Source organism: Harmonia axyridis, chromosome 6, assembly GCF_914767665.1.
Source record: "Harmonia axyridis chromosome 6, icHarAxyr1.1, whole genome shotgun sequence".
Lineage (NCBI taxonomy): Eukaryota > Metazoa > Arthropoda > Insecta > Coleoptera > Coccinellidae > Harmonia > Harmonia axyridis.
Window position 1 is genome coordinate 28,110,344 of NC_059506.1, and position 17,738 is coordinate 28,128,081.

The 17,738-nt window shown below is 35.9% G+C and overlaps 2 protein-coding genes across 4 annotated transcripts; both read left to right on the forward strand.

Moving 5' to 3' along the window:
* Nucleotides 1-447: 447 nt before the first annotated feature.
* On the forward strand, nt 448-5,067 carry LOC123682805 (sialin-like). The gene is made up of 7 exons (XM_045621600.1): nt 448-521; nt 581-716; nt 833-1,069; nt 1,740-2,045; nt 2,312-2,591; nt 4,432-4,682; nt 4,900-5,067. The coding sequence occupies exons 2-7, from the start codon at nt 597-599 to the stop codon at nt 5,038-5,040; spliced, it is 1,335 nt and encodes a 444-aa protein (XP_045477556.1). The 5' UTR covers nt 448-521; nt 581-596; the 3' UTR covers nt 5,041-5,067.
* Nucleotides 5,068-7,617: 2,550 nt separating this feature from the next.
* Nucleotides 7,618-16,032, forward strand: LOC123682804 (sialin-like). Of its 3 annotated transcripts, none has more exons than XM_045621599.1 (7): nt 7,618-7,715; nt 7,775-7,913; nt 10,272-10,508; nt 12,706-13,011; nt 13,278-13,557; nt 15,382-15,632; nt 15,866-16,032. In XM_045621599.1, exons 2-7 carry the CDS (start codon nt 7,791-7,793, stop codon nt 16,004-16,006), a joined length of 1,338 nt encoding a protein of 445 aa, XP_045477555.1. In that variant the 5' UTR covers nt 7,618-7,715; nt 7,775-7,790; the 3' UTR covers nt 16,007-16,032. The 3 variants fall into 3 exon arrangements, with proteins under 3 accessions (XP_045477555.1, XP_045477552.1, XP_045477553.1); XM_045621596.1 differs by having other exon boundaries at nt 7,636-7,715; nt 7,764-7,913; XM_045621597.1 differs by having other exon boundaries at nt 7,636-7,715; nt 7,764-7,910.
* Nucleotides 16,033-17,738: the final 1,706 nt, after the last annotated feature.

A 17,738-nucleotide genomic window follows, 5' to 3' on the forward strand; every position in this document is an offset into this window, starting at 1 on the left:
TTTCGTGTTGATAGCTAGTCAGAACCGCAGAAAATTCAAGAAGAATATCCAAAAAACAAGAAAAGCACTGATGTGAAGTCAGGAGCTTTTGAGGGCTGGTCATACATGGTTAAATTACACTCTTGGAAACCACAGGACTACATATATGAACTGTATATAATTATAATAAATTGTCTTCATTAAAAAAAAGAAAAATACATATTAAGAGGCGAAGTTTAGCATAGCTACTTTTACTCAACCTCTTTAAAAAAAATTTGTAATAATTAAAAAAATCAATTTTTGAGAATAATACGATAAAGTGAACATAAAATCAGTATATGAGGTCTTTAATGGTGCAACTAATACACGATGAATGTCGAGCAATCAAAAGCCTCAGAATTCATGTCAGTGCTTTCCTTATTATGTTATTTTCTATGTTTTTTTAATTTTTCTATGTTATGAAAGAAAGACATTTTTAATGACAAACACTCACGTAAAGTAAGAATCAGGCAAGATTCAAGAAATGCTTTGAGTATTTCATGGTACTTGTTCTCTAAAACTGTTTCAAACGTTTATCATTCAAAGAAAAGCTTCCTTATAGGATATGGATTGGCTTCATGATAGTTTGGGCCTCTTTTATGGGTTTCGTATTCCTTGGGCATTTTCAAATGAGTATTTTGGCGATGATGTATAAAGAACATCGAAATACAACGATGTCGAACGTCACTCAGGAAGATGTAGGTAAAGCGAAAAAAATTAATGAATCGAAAGAGAATTGTACCAAAATTTTTTCATATTTCTCTTGTTCTCTATTTTTAGAGAAATCTAAAAACTCAATTATTCTCTATTTTAGTTTGGCCCTAGGTACAACTGGACTTTATACCAGGAAGGACAACTTATAAGTGCATTCTATTATGGACTGAGTATTATGTCTTTTCCTGGTGGAATTTTAGCAGATTTAGTCGGACCTTTTAAAACAATTCTTGTTACTAACATCATAATGGTAATTGTTACCAGTGTTTCTGTACCCGTTAGTGGAGATAACTGGATACCACTTTTCACTTGCAGATTCATAATTGGATTGTGCTCAGTGAGTTGAAAAGTCATTTATAATTGTAATACTGAAGGCTTTAACGGCAATACAGATTTTGAAAGTTCCTAATTTTCTTCCGGGCTTAATCGATCAATAGATTTTTCACATAACTTTTCGCTACAACTTCGATAGGCATCTTCAGAGGTATATCGACACTAGATTTCTCTGAACTGTTTCGCCTGATGTGTTAAGTTAATCATACAAGGTGTCTCAAAAAAATGTTTATTTTTGTTTAACTAACTGTGTGAACGATTCGAAGGGGTGCAAAGGATATGCCACGAATAACGAAGAAAGTTCTCTAATATTCGAGGTTTTCGTCACTTAAATGATGCGCCTAGCATTCCTCTAGTTCGGAAATAGGTGAAAAATTGAGATTACCGGTTCAACAGGTTATTGGAAATGCCGAAAAAAAGGCGGGTTAATAGGTCTGTCCGTGATGATCCCAATCTCCCAATTCGGAAGATATTTAATACATCGCTGTTTCCTAGGAACAAATGTACACAAAATATCTTGTCGGATGCAATAGATAGATAGATAGCTATCCAAGGTAGAATAAAAATCTTCTTGAGCTATCTGTCGCACACTTAATGAAGATTCATGAATCGCTACATTCTTCATACCAAACATCCCTATATCGTTTTCCCTTATAACCTTGGTGTTTTTACAGGGTCCTTCATCACCTTGCATGATGTCCTTGATAGCTAAATGGTCCCCACCGAACGAGAAATCCCTTTTTATGTCTTGCATACTCGGATTCATTTTTGGTACTCTAGTTACCCCACCTATTTCATCTATAATAATAATACATTTAGGGTGGGAATGGTCATTCTACTTGACATCCATAGTTGGAGTCCTATTCGTTGTGGCGTGGTTCATTCTAGTTTCTGATTATCCAATCGACAACTGGTTTTGCTCGAAAGAAGAAGCCACGTTCATCAATGACAGCTTGGAAGGGACTGTAATCAAAGGATGGGTAATAAAAATTAATTAATTTCTCACAGGAAAACATTAATTTTACATCCTAACACTAACACATCGCACATAATAGTGAAATAACTAAGGTAGCCGAGGTATACAATGAGAAACACTACTCGCGACTTCAATTATTACTTCGAGATTAGATATTTCGTCTTGGGCTTCCGTATGAGGTCAAGTATCGGGATGAGATAGATAGATACGTTACCAAATCGGCACTGGACGATTTGCCATCATCTTATAATTTACATTTCTTCCGAATAGATGAAACCACCTATCTGGAAGATGCTCAAATCTGTCCCGTTCATCGTGATGGTTATGGGTCATTTTGGCGTGGTATCTGGAATTTTCTTCATAGTAGTTCTTCTACCTAAATTTTTTTATGAGGCCCTGCACTTTGATCTGATAAAAATCGGTCATATGGCAGCCATTCCTGGTGTCGGTAGAGTCCTTGCAGGATTACTTTATGGAGGTGTAGTAGGATTTGTATCGAAGAAATACGAGTTTGACAAGAAATATTTGAGGAAAGGATTGGTTACCTGCTGTAAGTTTATGATATTTGTATATATTTAAGATGCAGAAAACAAAAATATTCAATGGCTGGGAAATAAGAAAGCGAATTAACACATATCGTCAAAATTCTTGGACTTGTAAATTGTAAAACGAATATTTATTATGGATGGTTTTTTGTACATTTAATCTTTATTTCTTTCACATGAGCTATACATACAGAAATGTACACAAAACCAATTTTCTCTAATTTTACATACCAATGTTTCAAGTGGTTCATATCGATTTAGCGTGTTTGAGTGATTATTGAATTTTATTTGCAATTATTCCTGCCAATTGTATGTATGTATGGTATTAAAATTTGCCAGGCAAAATTGCAAAGAAAAATTCAATAATCACCCACACACGCTAAATCGATATGAACCAATTTACAATGGTATGTAAAATTAGAGAAAATTGTTTTTGTCAGTGTTCAATAGAAAAAGAATAGTGGCTTTGCATGATGACGGTCTGTCAAATCATCAAATAGCGGATATACTAAGGATTTTCCGCACTTCAGTTATCTGAATAGTTCATTTGTACCAGGAAACTAACAGCGTTCACTGGAGACGTGGAACTCGGCATCATAGGGTAACTTATGCAAGAGAAGATGGGTATATAGCAGAATATGAACGTCGGAATCGTACTATAACAGTCTCAGCTGTCACTCATTTGAGAAGAGTATTTGGTCCTTACCTCAATACGTCGGACACTTGCAACAGCCAATATGCAATCCAGGAGACCATTAAGGGTACCCAGGTTACTTCACATAGCCGCACGTATACAGTTGGCACAGGAACACAGAGACTGGGTGTTGGGTCAGTGGCGAAATGTTCTTTTTTTTCGGACAAAACCAGAATTGGTTTAGTTAGTGATAGTCTGCTATACAGAGTTTGGAGAGGGTCAGGCCAACACGAAAGACTACCTTTTGTTAGAGAAATTGTTTCATACCAAGGAGGATCAGTAATGTTTTGAGAAGGCATCGCCGTACGCAGCTTATTTCCATTCTAGACACTATGACATGGGATACATATGTTTGAAACATTATAGAACCCATTATATTTTATCTCCTTTGAGATGCAATTGGAGCAAATTTCATTTTTATGGACGGCAATGCAAGGCCCCATCGCACGAGAAGAGTAGACAATGCACTAAATATTACTAATATTCGAAGATTACCGTGGCCAGCAATTTCGCCAGACTTGAACCTCATTGAGCACATGTGGGATTTTGTTAAACGAGCTCTTAACTCTCAAACAGAATCAATCCTCTTAGTACCCTCCAGGAACTCACACTCGCTGCCTAATGGAAAATGCAGAATGGAACAACATCCCAATCGATACCATTAACTCCCCTATTGTTTCCCTGCACTGGCATCTTAACACTTTACTACAAACCTGGGCAGATCACACCGAATATTAAAGCATTTTTGATTTCACCCTAAAGTGGTATATTCTTCATTTCAGTTTATGGTCATCATTGTATTATATATTACTTTTCTTTTGTAATTTTTTTCTTGTTGAGTTAAGATTGAATTCAGCCATTTCATTTGTTACATAAACTAATTAAAAGTACTTTGTATTACACTTACTTAATATTACTGATTTTAATAGTTTCTCATTTCGACAAATATAAGTGGTCCAAGAATTTTGGCGATGTGTGTAGTATCCCTACGATACTTTCACCTCCGGTCAACTCAATTTATCTGTCAGTGTGAAGTTAGCGATCTGTTGCCCACTGCCACAATAACTGATTAACCGAGAATTTGTGCTCAGTGGCGTGTTTTGAAGTAACGTTGAAATGTTATTATGAAATTTTCACTGTTATTCTTTCAGCGCATTTGCTGCCAGGAATATTCCTTTTGATATTTTTATTTAATTTCTTGTTTGAATTCGGAGAATACCTGGTGTTAGGAATTCTGGTCATGGCTACAGTATGTACATCAGCAGCAATGGTGACCACTACCATGAATCCCCAAGATTTGGCACCCAATTTTGCTGGAACACAGATCGGAATAATGGGACTTTTTGGCTCTACCTCAGGTTTCATTTATCCCGCTATTTTGGTGGAACTAACGAAAGAAAAGGTGAAACTATACTTTTACGTATTTGGTTTTCATCTAGTCAGTATTTATATTCATTAGTTTTTAATATACTTGTTTATTTTTCCTTTCATTATAATAAGTATTATTCTATTCACATAATACATGAGTGTTATGCAAATCATATGGAAATACTCAATTATACGTGATATTCTCTCAAATGTTCATTTCATATAAAGTTTATTTTTTTAAACTTTTCTAGAGTGATATTCATCAATGGTCGATTCTACTGAGCATAATTGGTGGGGTTTATTTGACGACTGGTTTTCTATTCATAATTTTTGGTTCAACTTCTATTCAATCCTGGAATGAGAAGAGGAGTGCAATTCAGTTGAATGTTTGACTTATTGTAAAAAAAAATATAATTTTTAGTGAATGTTTATTGTTTTATGATATTAATAAAATTATATTTTATATTTGTTGAAAACTATGGAGTTCGATTTTCAATAGTTTTAAAACACTGTAAATTTGATAATAAGAAACCATAATAGTACTACAGTAATCTACAGTAATCATCACAAGTCAGTCATACTCAAATATCATACAATTCTTTTTTCATAATTCGCAATAGCTGGATATTGTCATAGGTAATAAAATAACTCTATTATAAGTACTGGGGCATTGAGGTATTGAAGGAAATGAAAGAGCTGATGAACTGGCGAAAGGACCATCATGATTAACACCTGTTGGCCCTGAGCCTTTCCGTGGGCTTGTAAAAGACCAATATGAACTCTTTGATGGAGTAATGACATCTAATATTTCTAATATTTCCGTGTGAGGAAAATGATCAACCCACATCTCAACACGAAGCATGCGGTCGACAAGAACAATGCAGAAATATTGGAGAGATCATTCTATGGAGGAGGTACAGGACAAGCTGAAAACGACGGTGCCTAAAATTTTTACATTCGTTTACCGCCGGTGGTTTGGTCAGGGGAGGACTATATATCAGCGATCAAGCTGAGAACTAAATCGCTGCCCACGAGTGGACTGCCGTATAGCCTCCGTGAATCCAGGATGTGCAGAGCTGGTTGCGGCAAGGTGGAGTCCCTTTCCCATATGCTCCAGCAATGCCCACTTGGCCATACCAAGCGGATGAACAGACACAATTTTATCGTGAAGAGGATCGTCGATGCATCCCGAAAGAAGGGATTGGAGGTTGTCGAGGAGCCTCCCATCAGGGACCAGGCTCAGCAAGCCCGATATGGTCTGCATTAAAAGTACGGATGTGAAAGTTGCAGACGTGGAAAGCCCTTAGTTCGCTCTCTGAAACATATCATCTGAAGAGAGCGACATATGATCAGCCAGAGCTGTTGGAGGTGGTGGCAGCAAGGAATCCAGGCAGGACCATCCGAGTCCTACCCTTCATCATCGGAGCAAGGGGGTTCTGGTGCCGAGAAATCAGTGCCCTTCTACAAGCCCTCTCAATATACACCATGCAAATTAGAAGTGACCTCGTGATGACAACTCTACGAGGAGGTTGGTCCATCCCCATAGATGTCAGTCGCAGAGCGTGGGATTAGCATTCCATTTTTTGCTACCTCTGGCAAGATCCACAGAGCGTAATTGATCTTTTGTGCGTGTTGCATGTGTTCGTGTTCGGGATTATGGCCTTTTCCGCTCTGAGTGAGTGAGAGTGAAAGGTTGAGCGTTGTCAGAGACAATTTTTGATTTTCACTTATAGGTACCATTGTTCACTGCCTACATTCCATTTGTTACCTACTTATATGTACCATTGAATTGTGTCCTATATACGTTTGCACTATTTGCAATTTACACTGTTTACTTGAATAAAGATCTTCAACAGTGGTCCAAGATTGGGACAGTAGAATAACTTTCTGTTGGAACAGTCCTGGTCTTGCTCAGGCAAAGACATTTGTGGATCTTTCCAGAAAGATCTTAAAGCTACCACGAACTTAACTAGTGACAACACCAGCGGTGCAAATATATTTTGTACTGTATGAGTAAGTCAGTAGATGAGATTTGGAGGTTCTGTGGAACGGAGGTAGAAACAGCTGAATATATGATGTCTGGGGTTGACTTGCCTAAGAACCACTCATATGGAGAGGTCAGTCCTGGATTACCACGAGGTAACAGCTGAGGCTCTTAAAGATGTTGTCGTTTTTTTTTAACATGATCGACGGCCTCCTAGGGTGTACATATATGATTAAGAACTAAATATTCATGTTGTCACAGTTCCTGGAAGGCTGATCAAACCGCTGGACTCTTCAGGAATTACATTTGCTTGTTATTGATTCATAATTTAATAGATACATATGATTTTTATTATTCTTTTAACCATTTTGATTCAGTGCTTCATTACCTGAAGAAAATCGTGAATTTTTTCACAAGAATAAGTCTTTTTTTTCCGCCACATTGATTTCATGAGCATCACAGAATCGTATGATTATCAATATCATATTGTATAGAATAATTTTGCGGAACATAATTTTGTCAATTTAAACAATTTTGGTTTAAATATGTGTGTTAAAAAATATGATGATTGATACTTTTAGGTGAAGATGAACACATCTGAACATCTGAGGATGAACTTGAGTGATTAACCCATTTATTTTGATGATTTAGTTATTTAAACCCCGAATTTTCTCTCATATTCAGTTCAATTTTATGCATTGATATAAAAAACTTCCGTACAGAACATGTATAGCTCAATTCAATTCAATTCAATTTTATTCATCAATATATACAATAGATTAAAAGTTAAAACTATGAAAAAAAAAAGCTATGATGGTTTTATGGACTGCAGCTTTCAACTACTGTTTACAAACATTTATCTTATTTTGGGGATCACAAGACTACATCCTATATCCTATATGAGGTCTTCAATGGTGCAACTAACACACGATGAATGTCGAGCACCAAAAAGTCTCTGAATTCATGTCAGTGCTTTCTTATTCCTTTATTTTCTATGCTATGAAGAAAAGTCATATTTGATGACAAACATTCACGTGAAGCAAGAATCAGGCAATATTCAAGAAATGCATTGAGTATTTCATGGTACTTGTTCTCTAAAACTGTTTCAAACGTTTATCATTCAAAGAAAAGGTTCCTTATAGGATATGGATTGGCATCATGATAGTTTGGGCCGCTTTGATGGGTTTCATATTCCTTGGGCATTTTCAAATGAGTATTTTGGCGATGATGTATAAAGAACGAACCCGAAATTCAACTCGGAATATGGCGAGCTTCGATGTAGGTAAAGCCAATAAAATTCATGAATTGAAAGAGAAATGTACCAAGAATATTTCATATTTCTCTTATAGTGAGTGCCAGACCTTTGGATTTTTGTAAAAGCTGAAGGCTCTTCTATGTGTGTCTCTAATACAGGTAAGAATGATCCCCATCCATGAAGCTGAGGCAGCGGTGGCTTTGGCAGGTAACAGGTAACAAAGGTGTGTAAAATTCCATCGCAAATTCATCATGAAATAAAACTGAATTTTTTATATTTGATTATACTTACGTTATATTATAAAACCTAAATTCTATATACAATTTTTTGGGGGCCTATTAAACTATGTTTATATAGTAGCCGGACAGTTTTGAAGGTTCTATCATCTTGCCAGATGCATTCAAAGTGAGCAGTAATCGGAAGAGCAAGGAGCGTATGCAGTAACTAGTGCGAGTGAAACAGAGCGCTTCACTGCGCATCCACTGTTATTAATTTCAAATTGTGCAGTTTATTTCTTTCTTAATCCATTGAATACAATTTTTTACAGTTTGAATAACAAATATTTAAAATAATACTCAGTAAAATTTTTCTAGTACAATGTCAATCATGTCCAAAATCTAATAATTTAATTGATATTATTTTTCATTTTTAAGGAGTTTATTATTTTCAATGCTATTAAAATTATAAAGCCAATGAATCAAAGTTAATTAAATTTTATTGTTTATTATATCAAAGGACACTTTTTTTTTAGATATAATAAGAAATTTACAGAGAAATTCATTTATTTTAATTAAATCTAAATATTTTCATCATTTATACCAGGAAGGACAAAGTCACTAGGACGGACTTGTTCAGGCCCAGCAATAGTATACTCCAATTGTGCAGATTCAAATCGCAGAGAATGTTCGTAATCTTTTATCGATGGGGTGAAAAACTAGTCGAAAACGACATCAATTCTTGGCGCTTTTAATTGAGTTACCATCTGCAACATTTTTTTAGAAATGCCTCCAAATTTCTTAGGATAATTTTTCATAGCGTGTAAAATAAAAAAACCGTCAATCATTAAAATATCAATTTGAGATGGTTCCTCATGCTCGGCCTCTTTCTCTAAACATTTCATCACAGCAGATTTGTCGGTCTTGCAAATGGTCCCATCCAAATGGCACATTGACAATGGTACTGAAGTAATCGGGAAGGATAAGATTTTTGAAGTGTCAATACTGTAATCCATTGAGATTCCCAGCATACGTCCAAATAAATCCCTTTGAATTTTAACTTCTTGAATTTTTCCACCGACCTTAATTTTTTTATCATAATCTTTATAAAAATTATTAATAGATGTTTTTTCAATAGCTTCTTCAAATCGCGTAATATCAGATTGGCATTCAGAAATGAATGTTCTTTGGAGGCTACCTCCATTAGCTTATAAATTTAATAGAAATTCTTCTACTGGCAGTGATGCGGATTTTCCTGATGAAATATTTACTAATTGGTCTTCAGGAACTTCTAAACTGAAAGGATTGATACATTGATCGAAAGTTGCGACGAATTGTTGCAGTTGTTTGGCGTTTTTCCTGATATTATGGGAATTCAAATCTGCTGAAACGTCTTGATGACTTTGTAGTCCGAGTTCAAGATAAACTAGACTTATAATTGTAGATCTCACATCATGGTTTCGAGCCCACCGTTGTCGCGCCGAAATTGAGTTAGTGAAGTGTATAACACCGGTCAGCCTTCTTGCAGCATCTGCATTTATAGTTTGCTCTAGAACCAGGTCAATAGGTTGTCTTGAAAATGGCTTGGTAGTTCTTTCAATTCCAAAACAGCCTTTTTGGAATCCTTCATATCGCTTTGTTTCACTCGCACTAGTTACTGCATACGCTCCTTGCTCTCCCGAATACTGCTCACTTTGAATGCGTCTGGCAAGATGATAGAACCTTCGAAACTGTCCGGCAACTATATGTATAAACATAGTTTAATAGGCCCCTAAAAAATTATATATAAAATTTAGGTTTTATAATATAACGTAAGTATAATTATAAATTATAATAGTTTAGGGGTGTCCGGCAGAGGGTTGTAACCATACTAACTGTCTGGCAATGAACAACGCGAGTTTTGATATTATTATGAATCAAATATAAAAAAATTCAGTTTTATTTCATGATGAATTTGAGATGGAATTTTACACACCTTTGTTACCTGTTACCTGCCAAAGCCACCGCTGCCTCAGCTTCATGGGTGGGGATCATTCATACCTGTACTAGGGACACACATAGAAGAGCTTTCAGCTTTTTAAAAATCCGAAGGTCTGGCACTCATGGGCTCTTGGACTATTATTCTCTACTTGAGAAGAAATCTGAAAACTCAATATGTCTCCATTTCAGATTGGCCCTAGGTATAACTGGACTTTAAAGCAGGAAGGACAACTCATAAGCGCATTCTATTATGGACTAACTATTATGTCTTTTCCTGGTGGAATTTTAGCAGATTTAGTCGGACCTTTTAAAACAATTCTTGTTACTTATAGTTTAATGACAATTGTTACCACTATTGCTGTACCCGTTAGTGGACATAACTGGATACCACTTTTCGTTTGCAGATTTATAACTGGATTGTGCGCAGTGAGTTATAAATTAATTTCTATATTTCTGTATCGTAATGAGTTCATTACAGTTCTAAAAAACAGTGCTGTAATGAACTCATTACAGCATCGTTTTCAGATATATTTTTCGTTTTGTGGTTGTCTATGCTGACTTCCAATCCTATCAAATTTCAACAAACGTCAATAATTGTCAATATAATATAATTTGGGGATATAGAGAAATGATTCGCTACATATTCGCAAATTCTCATAATTCTGGTAGTGTTCAATCGATTTCGTCAGACATAATTCACGAATTTAATGTGTAATTGTAAATTAGGTCTAAATTCGAAACATACGATTCATATTCAAATTCCGTGATCTGTCAATTTTCGTAACAGTCACACCAACTGCCAAGATACAATACAAAAGTCACTAAGGATATATAATCTGAATTTTTCATTGAATTTCGACAATATCTTGCAAAACTTGACTGAAATAGAGAAAATATCGTCTAATACTCGTTGCAGAAGGCAATTCCAACACTCATGCGTTCCAAAACTCGCTCCTTCGTCGCCCGTTTTCGAATTTCGCATTAGTGTTGGAATATGAGCCCATTCTGCAACTTGTTTTAGAATATACTATTATAATTATTTATATTATAACAGCCGCTGGCAGGCGTAGTGGGGATGTGTTGTTCTGGATTCTGAAGTCTCTCGACCTGCGTGCGCGATGGAATCCAAAAGTGATTTGCGTTAGACCAATTAATTATGTTCAGTTTACAAGAGGAAATTCAAATAATAAAATGGTATTTTGGTGGTCAATCAATTCAGGAGACAATAAATTCATTCATTGTTGCCTTTGAAGGTAGGACGATACCTTCAAGATCCGCGATTTCGAAAATAATTAAAAAATTCGAGACGTGTGGAGGTTCACAACAATGTAGTCATTGCAGAATTGATAGACCTACCAAAACCATTAATGAAAATCAGTAGTGAGATATTGGTCTAAAAAGAATAAACGTCTATTCCTGTGCGTACCTAGTATCCTAAAAAACCTAATGTTTGGACTGAAATACTGCGGAATTACATCATTAGGCCATTTTTCATCGACGGTAACCTAAACGCTGCAAAATATTGGGAGCTTTTAGAAAATATAATTATTCCGACAGTTCGACAGCTACCAATTGACTTCGATCTTGTTTGGTTTCAACAGAATGGCTGTCCAAGTCACAACTCACGAGCAGTCACACAATATCTCAGGACGACATTTTCTGACCGTGTCATTTCTACAAATGGCCTCCCAGGTCACCAGATTCATCTCCCAATGACTTTTTCTTTGGGGATATCTGAAAAATATGGTTTATGGGCATGAAATTGTCAGAGCGACAAATCTTGTTGAATTAAAATCCAAAGTAATCGAACTTTGTGCCAAAATAGCAACTATGCCGAATCTGTTCAGATATATGAGATTATCTCCTCATAATAGATTTGGCTACTGTTTGGCCCAACAAAGTGGACCATTTGAACATTTAATTCAAATTTGTCGATCTCTCAGTTTTAGAATTTGTTTTTAAATTTTTTTATTATGTAGAATTTATTTTATTTTCAAATCAGTTATGGCGAAAAATAACCTGATTTACACTGAGGAAATTATTTGTTGCATTTATTGTGACAAATAAATTCTTCGCAAACATTCAACAAAATTTTCGTTATAACATTCAAATCAAACCGATACGGCCTGACGTCCTACACCAGGTTTGGAGTGCAAATGTTTACTGATCGCATCGCGGACCGTCAAAAATCCAGAACAACACATCCCCACTACGCCTGCCAGTGACCGTTCGCGAAGACCAGATTTTTATTTGATATGGCATCGCACTCATGTTTCGATTCTTCCACTGTTCCATTGGAGCCAAAGCGACTTGGAGATTTGTACGCTAAATCCTATAGTTCCGAGTGAATTTTCCAATCCTGTATATCAGTTATTTGAAAACACACATCATTTGGGATCATTCTCGGCTCGAAATTATAAATCGCAGATATTTGATACCTCGTTGTTTCCTAGGATCAAGTATACAAAAAGTATCGTGTCGGATGCAATATCCAAGATACAATAAAAATCTTATTAAGCTAACTGTCGCACATATAATGAAGATTTATGAGTTGCTACATTCTTCATACCAAACATAACTATTCCTTATAGTATTTTTCCTTGTAATCTTGGTGTTTTTTCAGGGTCCTTCAACACCTTGCCTGATGTCCTTGATAGCTAAATGGGCCCCACCGAAGGAGAAATCCATTTTTATGTGTTGCATACTCGGATTCACTTTTGGTACTCTAGTTACCCCACCTATTTCATCTATAATAATAATACATTTAGGGTGGGAATGGTCATTCTACTTGACATCCATAGTTGGAGTCCTATTCGTTGTGGCGTGGTTCATTCTAGTTTCTGATTATCCAATCGACAACTGGTTTTGCTCAAAAGAAGAAGCCACGTTCATCAATGACAGCTTGGAAGGGACTGTAGTCAAAGGATGGGTAATAAAAACTAATGAATTTTTCAGATGAGAGCATCAATTTTACATCAAAACACTAACACATAGTATATAATAGTGATATACCTAAGGTAGCCGAGGTATACAATGAGAAACACTACTCACGTCTTCAATTATTACTTCGAGATTAGATCTTTCGTCTTGGGCTTCCGTATGAGGTCAAGTATAGGGATAAGATAGATAGATACATCACCAAATTGGCACTGGACGATTTTCCATCATCTTAAAATTCACATTTCTTTCGCATAGATGAAACCACCTATCTGGCAGATGCTCAAATCAGTTCCGTTCATCATTGTAGTTTTGGCTCATTATGGCGTGGTATCTGGATTGTTCCTCGTAGTAGTTCTTCTGCCTAAGTTTCTCGATGACGCCATGCAATTTGATCTGTTGAAAATCGGCGATATCACCGCCATTCCTGGCTCCGGTATAGTCGTTGCAGGAATAATTTATGGAAGTGTAGTAGGATATGTAACGAAGAAATACGATTTTGATAAGAAATATTTGAGGAAAGGATTGGTTATCTTCTGTAAGTTCATGATATTGGTATATATTCAAGATGCCACAAACAAAAATATTCAATAGCTGGGAAATAAGAAACCGAATATACACATATCGTCAAAATTTTTGGATTCCACTCGGAAATTGTAAAATGAATATTTTTATCATGAATGGTTTTTTGTACATTTAATCTTTATTTCTTTCACATGAGCTATACATACAGAAATGTACACAAAATCAATCCTCTCTAATTTTACATACCAATGTTTTAAGTGGTTCATATCGATTTGGCGTGTTAAAGTGATTATTGAATTTTTTTTTGCAATTATGCCTGCCAATTGTATGTATGTGTGGTATTAAAAGTGCCAGGCATAATCGCAAAGAAAAATTCAATAATCAATCAAACAAGCTAAATCAATATGAACCACTTAAAATATTGGTATGCAAAATTAGAGAAAATTGTTTTTCTCAGTGTTCAATAGAGCAAGAATAGTGGCTTTGCATGATGAGGGTCTGTCCAATCATCAAATAGCGGATATACTAAGGATTCTCCGCACTTCAATTTATCTGAATAGTTCATTTGTACCAGGAAACTAACAGCGTTCACTGGAGACGTGGAACTGGGCGTTATAGGGTAACTAATGACAGAGAAGGTGGGTATATAGCAGAATATGTACGTCGGAATCGTACTATCTCAATCTACAGCCTCAGCTTCTGAGTCTGAATATTTGGTCCAGTACCACAATACGTCGGAGTAAGAGCTAATTTGCGATCCAGGAAACCACAAAGGTTACCCAGGTTACTTCACATAGCCGCACGTATACAGTTGGCACAGGAACACAGAGACTGGGGTCAGTGGCGAAATGTTCTTTTTTCGGACAAAACCAGAATTGGTTTAGTTAGTGATAGTCTGCGATACAGAGTTTGGAGAGGGCCAGGGCAACACGAAAGACTACCTTTTGCCAGAGAAAATTTTTCATACCAAGAAGTAATCACTAATGAAGGCAACGTCGTACGCAGCTTATTCCCATTATAGACACTATGACATAGAATAGATATGTTCGAAACATTATTGAACCCATTATTTATCCGCTTCGACATAAAACTGAAGCAAATTTCATTTATACGGATGACAATGCAAGGCCCCATCACACGAGAAGAGTAGAAAATGCACTATAATTGCGTATATTCAAAGATTACCGTGGCCAGCAATTTTCCCAGACATGAATTCTATTGAGCACATGTGGAATTGTTGAATGAGCAATCTCAAACAGAATTAATCCCCGTAGCACCCCTAGGAACTCACACTCGCTGCCCAATGGAGAATGAAACGCATCCCAATGGATACCATTAACTCCCTTATTGTTTCCACGCACAGGCGCGTTATCGCTTTACAACAGAACAGAGGACTGGGGAGGACACACCGAATATTAATGCATTTTTTATTTCGCTCTGAAGTGGTTTCTTCTTTATTTCAGTTTCTGGTAATAATTGCATTATGCACTATTTTTCTTCTGTAATTTTGTTTTTTGTTCAGTAAGATTAAATTCAGCCATTGCATTTGTTACATGAACTAATTAAATGTACTTTGTCTTACACTTACTTTATGTTACTAATTTTAATAGTTTCTCATCTCGACAAACATAAGGGGGTCCAAGAATTTTGGTGATGTGTATAGTATCCCTACGACCCGATACTTTCACCTCTAGTCAACTCAATTTATCTGTCAGTGTGAAGTTAGCCTTCAGTTGCCCACTGCCATAATAACTGATTAACCGAGAATTTGTGCTCAGTGGCATGTATAGAAGTAATGTTAAACTGTTATTATGAAATTTCACTGTAATTCTTTCAGCGCATTTGCTGCCAGGAATATTCCTAATGTCATTTTTATTGACTTTCTTGTTTGAATTCGGAGAAAACCTGGTGATAGGACTTCTGGTCATTGCTACAATATGTACAGCAGCAGCAATGGTGACCACTACCATGAATCCCCAAGATTTGGCACCCAATTTTGCTGGAACACAGATCGGAATAATGGGACTTTTTGGATCTACCGCAGGTTTCATTTATCCCGCTATTTTGGTGGAACTAACGAAAGAAAAGGTGAAACTATACTTTGATGTATATGGTTTTCATCTAGCCAGAATTTACATTCATTTGTTTTTTTATATTGATTCTTTATTATTCCTCTCATTATAACAAGTATTATTATATTAACATAATACATAAGTTTTGTGTAAATCATACGGAAATACTCAATTTCACATGATATTTTTTTCAAATGTTTATTGTGCAATTGCATGCTTATAAAGTTGATCTTTGTTAATCTTTTCTAGAATGATATTCGCCAATGGTCCATTCTACTGAGCATTATTGGTGTGGTTTATTTGTTCACTGGTTTTCTATTCATAATTTTTGGTACAACTGATATTCAACCCTGGAATGAGAAGAGAAGTACAATCCAGTTGACCTCTTGACTTATCGTAAAAAAATATTATTTTAAGTGTATGTTTATTGTGTTATGATATTCATGAAATTATATTTTATATTTGTTGAAAACTATGAAGTACAAATTTCAAATACGAAATTCAAATAGTTTCAAAAACCTTGTGAATTTGATAATAAGAAACCAAATTGGTACTTTATTAATCCGCTCGTCACAAGTGATGCTTAAATATTAGGTATTCATTTTTTTTTTTCATTTTTTTCGTAATTGCTGGATATTGGCCAGATGTAATTGGGATCATTGTGGTATTGAAGGAAATTAAAGAGTCGATGAACTGGCAAAAAGACTGTATGATTAACACCTGTTGGCCCTGAGCCTTTCTGTGGGCTTGGGAAAGACCAATATAAAACAGCGGACTAACATTGGAACTTTGCTCATGCAAAGAAATTTTTGGTTTTTCACTGACCTAGACCAGAAAGATCTTAAAGCTGCCACGAACTTAGCTAGCGATAGGACACTGTCGGTGCAAATATATTTAGTACTGCATGAGTAAATCAGCAGATGCGACTTGGAGGCTCTGTGGAACGGAGGTAGAAAGAGCTGATTATATGATGTCCGGTGTTGATTTGTCTAATGGTGGGTTTATGCACCATGCCTAAGAACTAAGACTAAACCTGAAAACTAAGAATTGAACGCTAACAAATCAATGAGGGCGTTTATGCACTTTACCTAAGAAGTAAAAACTAACACTAGCACTAGAAAGTTGACCAACTTTTAACTAAGAATTAAGGGCTCAGGTGAAATATAGAAGTGCGCGTGCGCTACATAGAATTTCAATATTAACGAGTACCACTTTCTATAATTTTATGTTGAGTTCTTCGTGTTTATCGATGAAAAGTATTAGGTGTATCTAAAAAAATTAAATTAAATTTTTCCACAATCAATATCAATGTCAAACATCACAATATAGAACAAATAAAAAATAGTTCGAGCACGTGCGCATTCCTTAACTAAGAACTAACAAGAGAGTGCATAAACGCCACTGAATTCTTAGGTTTAGTTCTTAGGAATGGTGCATAAACCCACCGTAAGAACCACTCATATGGGAAAGTCAGTCATGGATTATCACGAGGTACCAGCTTAGCTAAGGCTCTCAAGTAAGTTGTCGGTTTTGTTAACAATGTCGACGGCATCTTGGGGTGTATTGGAATAGGAAGGGTTAAGAACTAAATATCCATGTGGTCACAGTTCCTGAAAATAATAAGTGCTGGATACTTCAGGAATTACATTTGTTTTCTTGTAATGAATGTGAATGATAATTCGCAATAACTACAGGCTCATTGAAAGGATATTCAACAAATTCACGTTTCTATCCCAGTAGAGTGAACGCAAACTAAGTCGTTGTCATCCCTCACATTTATTAGGCATTAATTCCTTCATCCTGGTTTAAGATAAACACCCCAGGGTGGTTGACAATGTCGATATCCCACGATAAAACAACCAGGTTTCAATTTCAAGAGATTTGTACAGGATGTCAAAGTAATAAAAATTCAGTCGTAAAAATTCTAGGGAGGATTAAATGGCCCAAAACTTAGAACATAAAAATTTGTTTTATTCGGAGGGACCACCAACGGTACGTTAAAAATGGTTCCTGATTTTAGTCGGGGCTAACGGTACAACCCCATGTCAATAGTACATAACATGGGGTGAAACCAATAATCTAGGAACATAAGGACAATCACTCTGATTGGACAAAATGAAAA

What these genes read in the sequence shown, in the direction of transcription:
- LOC123682805 (XM_045621600.1), top strand. Translation starts at nt 597, where the DNA reads ATGATAGTTTGGGCCTCTTTTATGGGTTTCGTATTCCTTGGGCATTTT. An exon ending in TCATAATTGGATTGTGCTCA is followed by an intron (nt 1,070 to 1,739) that starts GTGAGTTGAAAA and finishes GTGTTTTTACAG; the next exon opens with GGTCCTTCATCACCTTGCAT. An exon ending in TGGAACTAACGAAAGAAAAG is followed by an intron (nt 4,683 to 4,899) that starts GTGAAACTATAC and finishes AAACTTTTCTAG; the next exon opens with AGTGATATTCATCAATGGTC.
- LOC123682804 (XM_045621596.1), top strand. An exon ending in ATATGGCGAGCTTCGATGTA is followed by an intron (nt 7,914 to 10,271) that starts GGTAAAGCCAAT and finishes TCTCCATTTCAG; the next exon opens with ATTGGCCCTAGGTATAACTG. An exon ending in TTATAACTGGATTGTGCGCA is followed by an intron (nt 10,509 to 12,705) that starts GTGAGTTATAAA and finishes GTGTTTTTTCAG; the next exon opens with GGTCCTTCAACACCTTGCCT.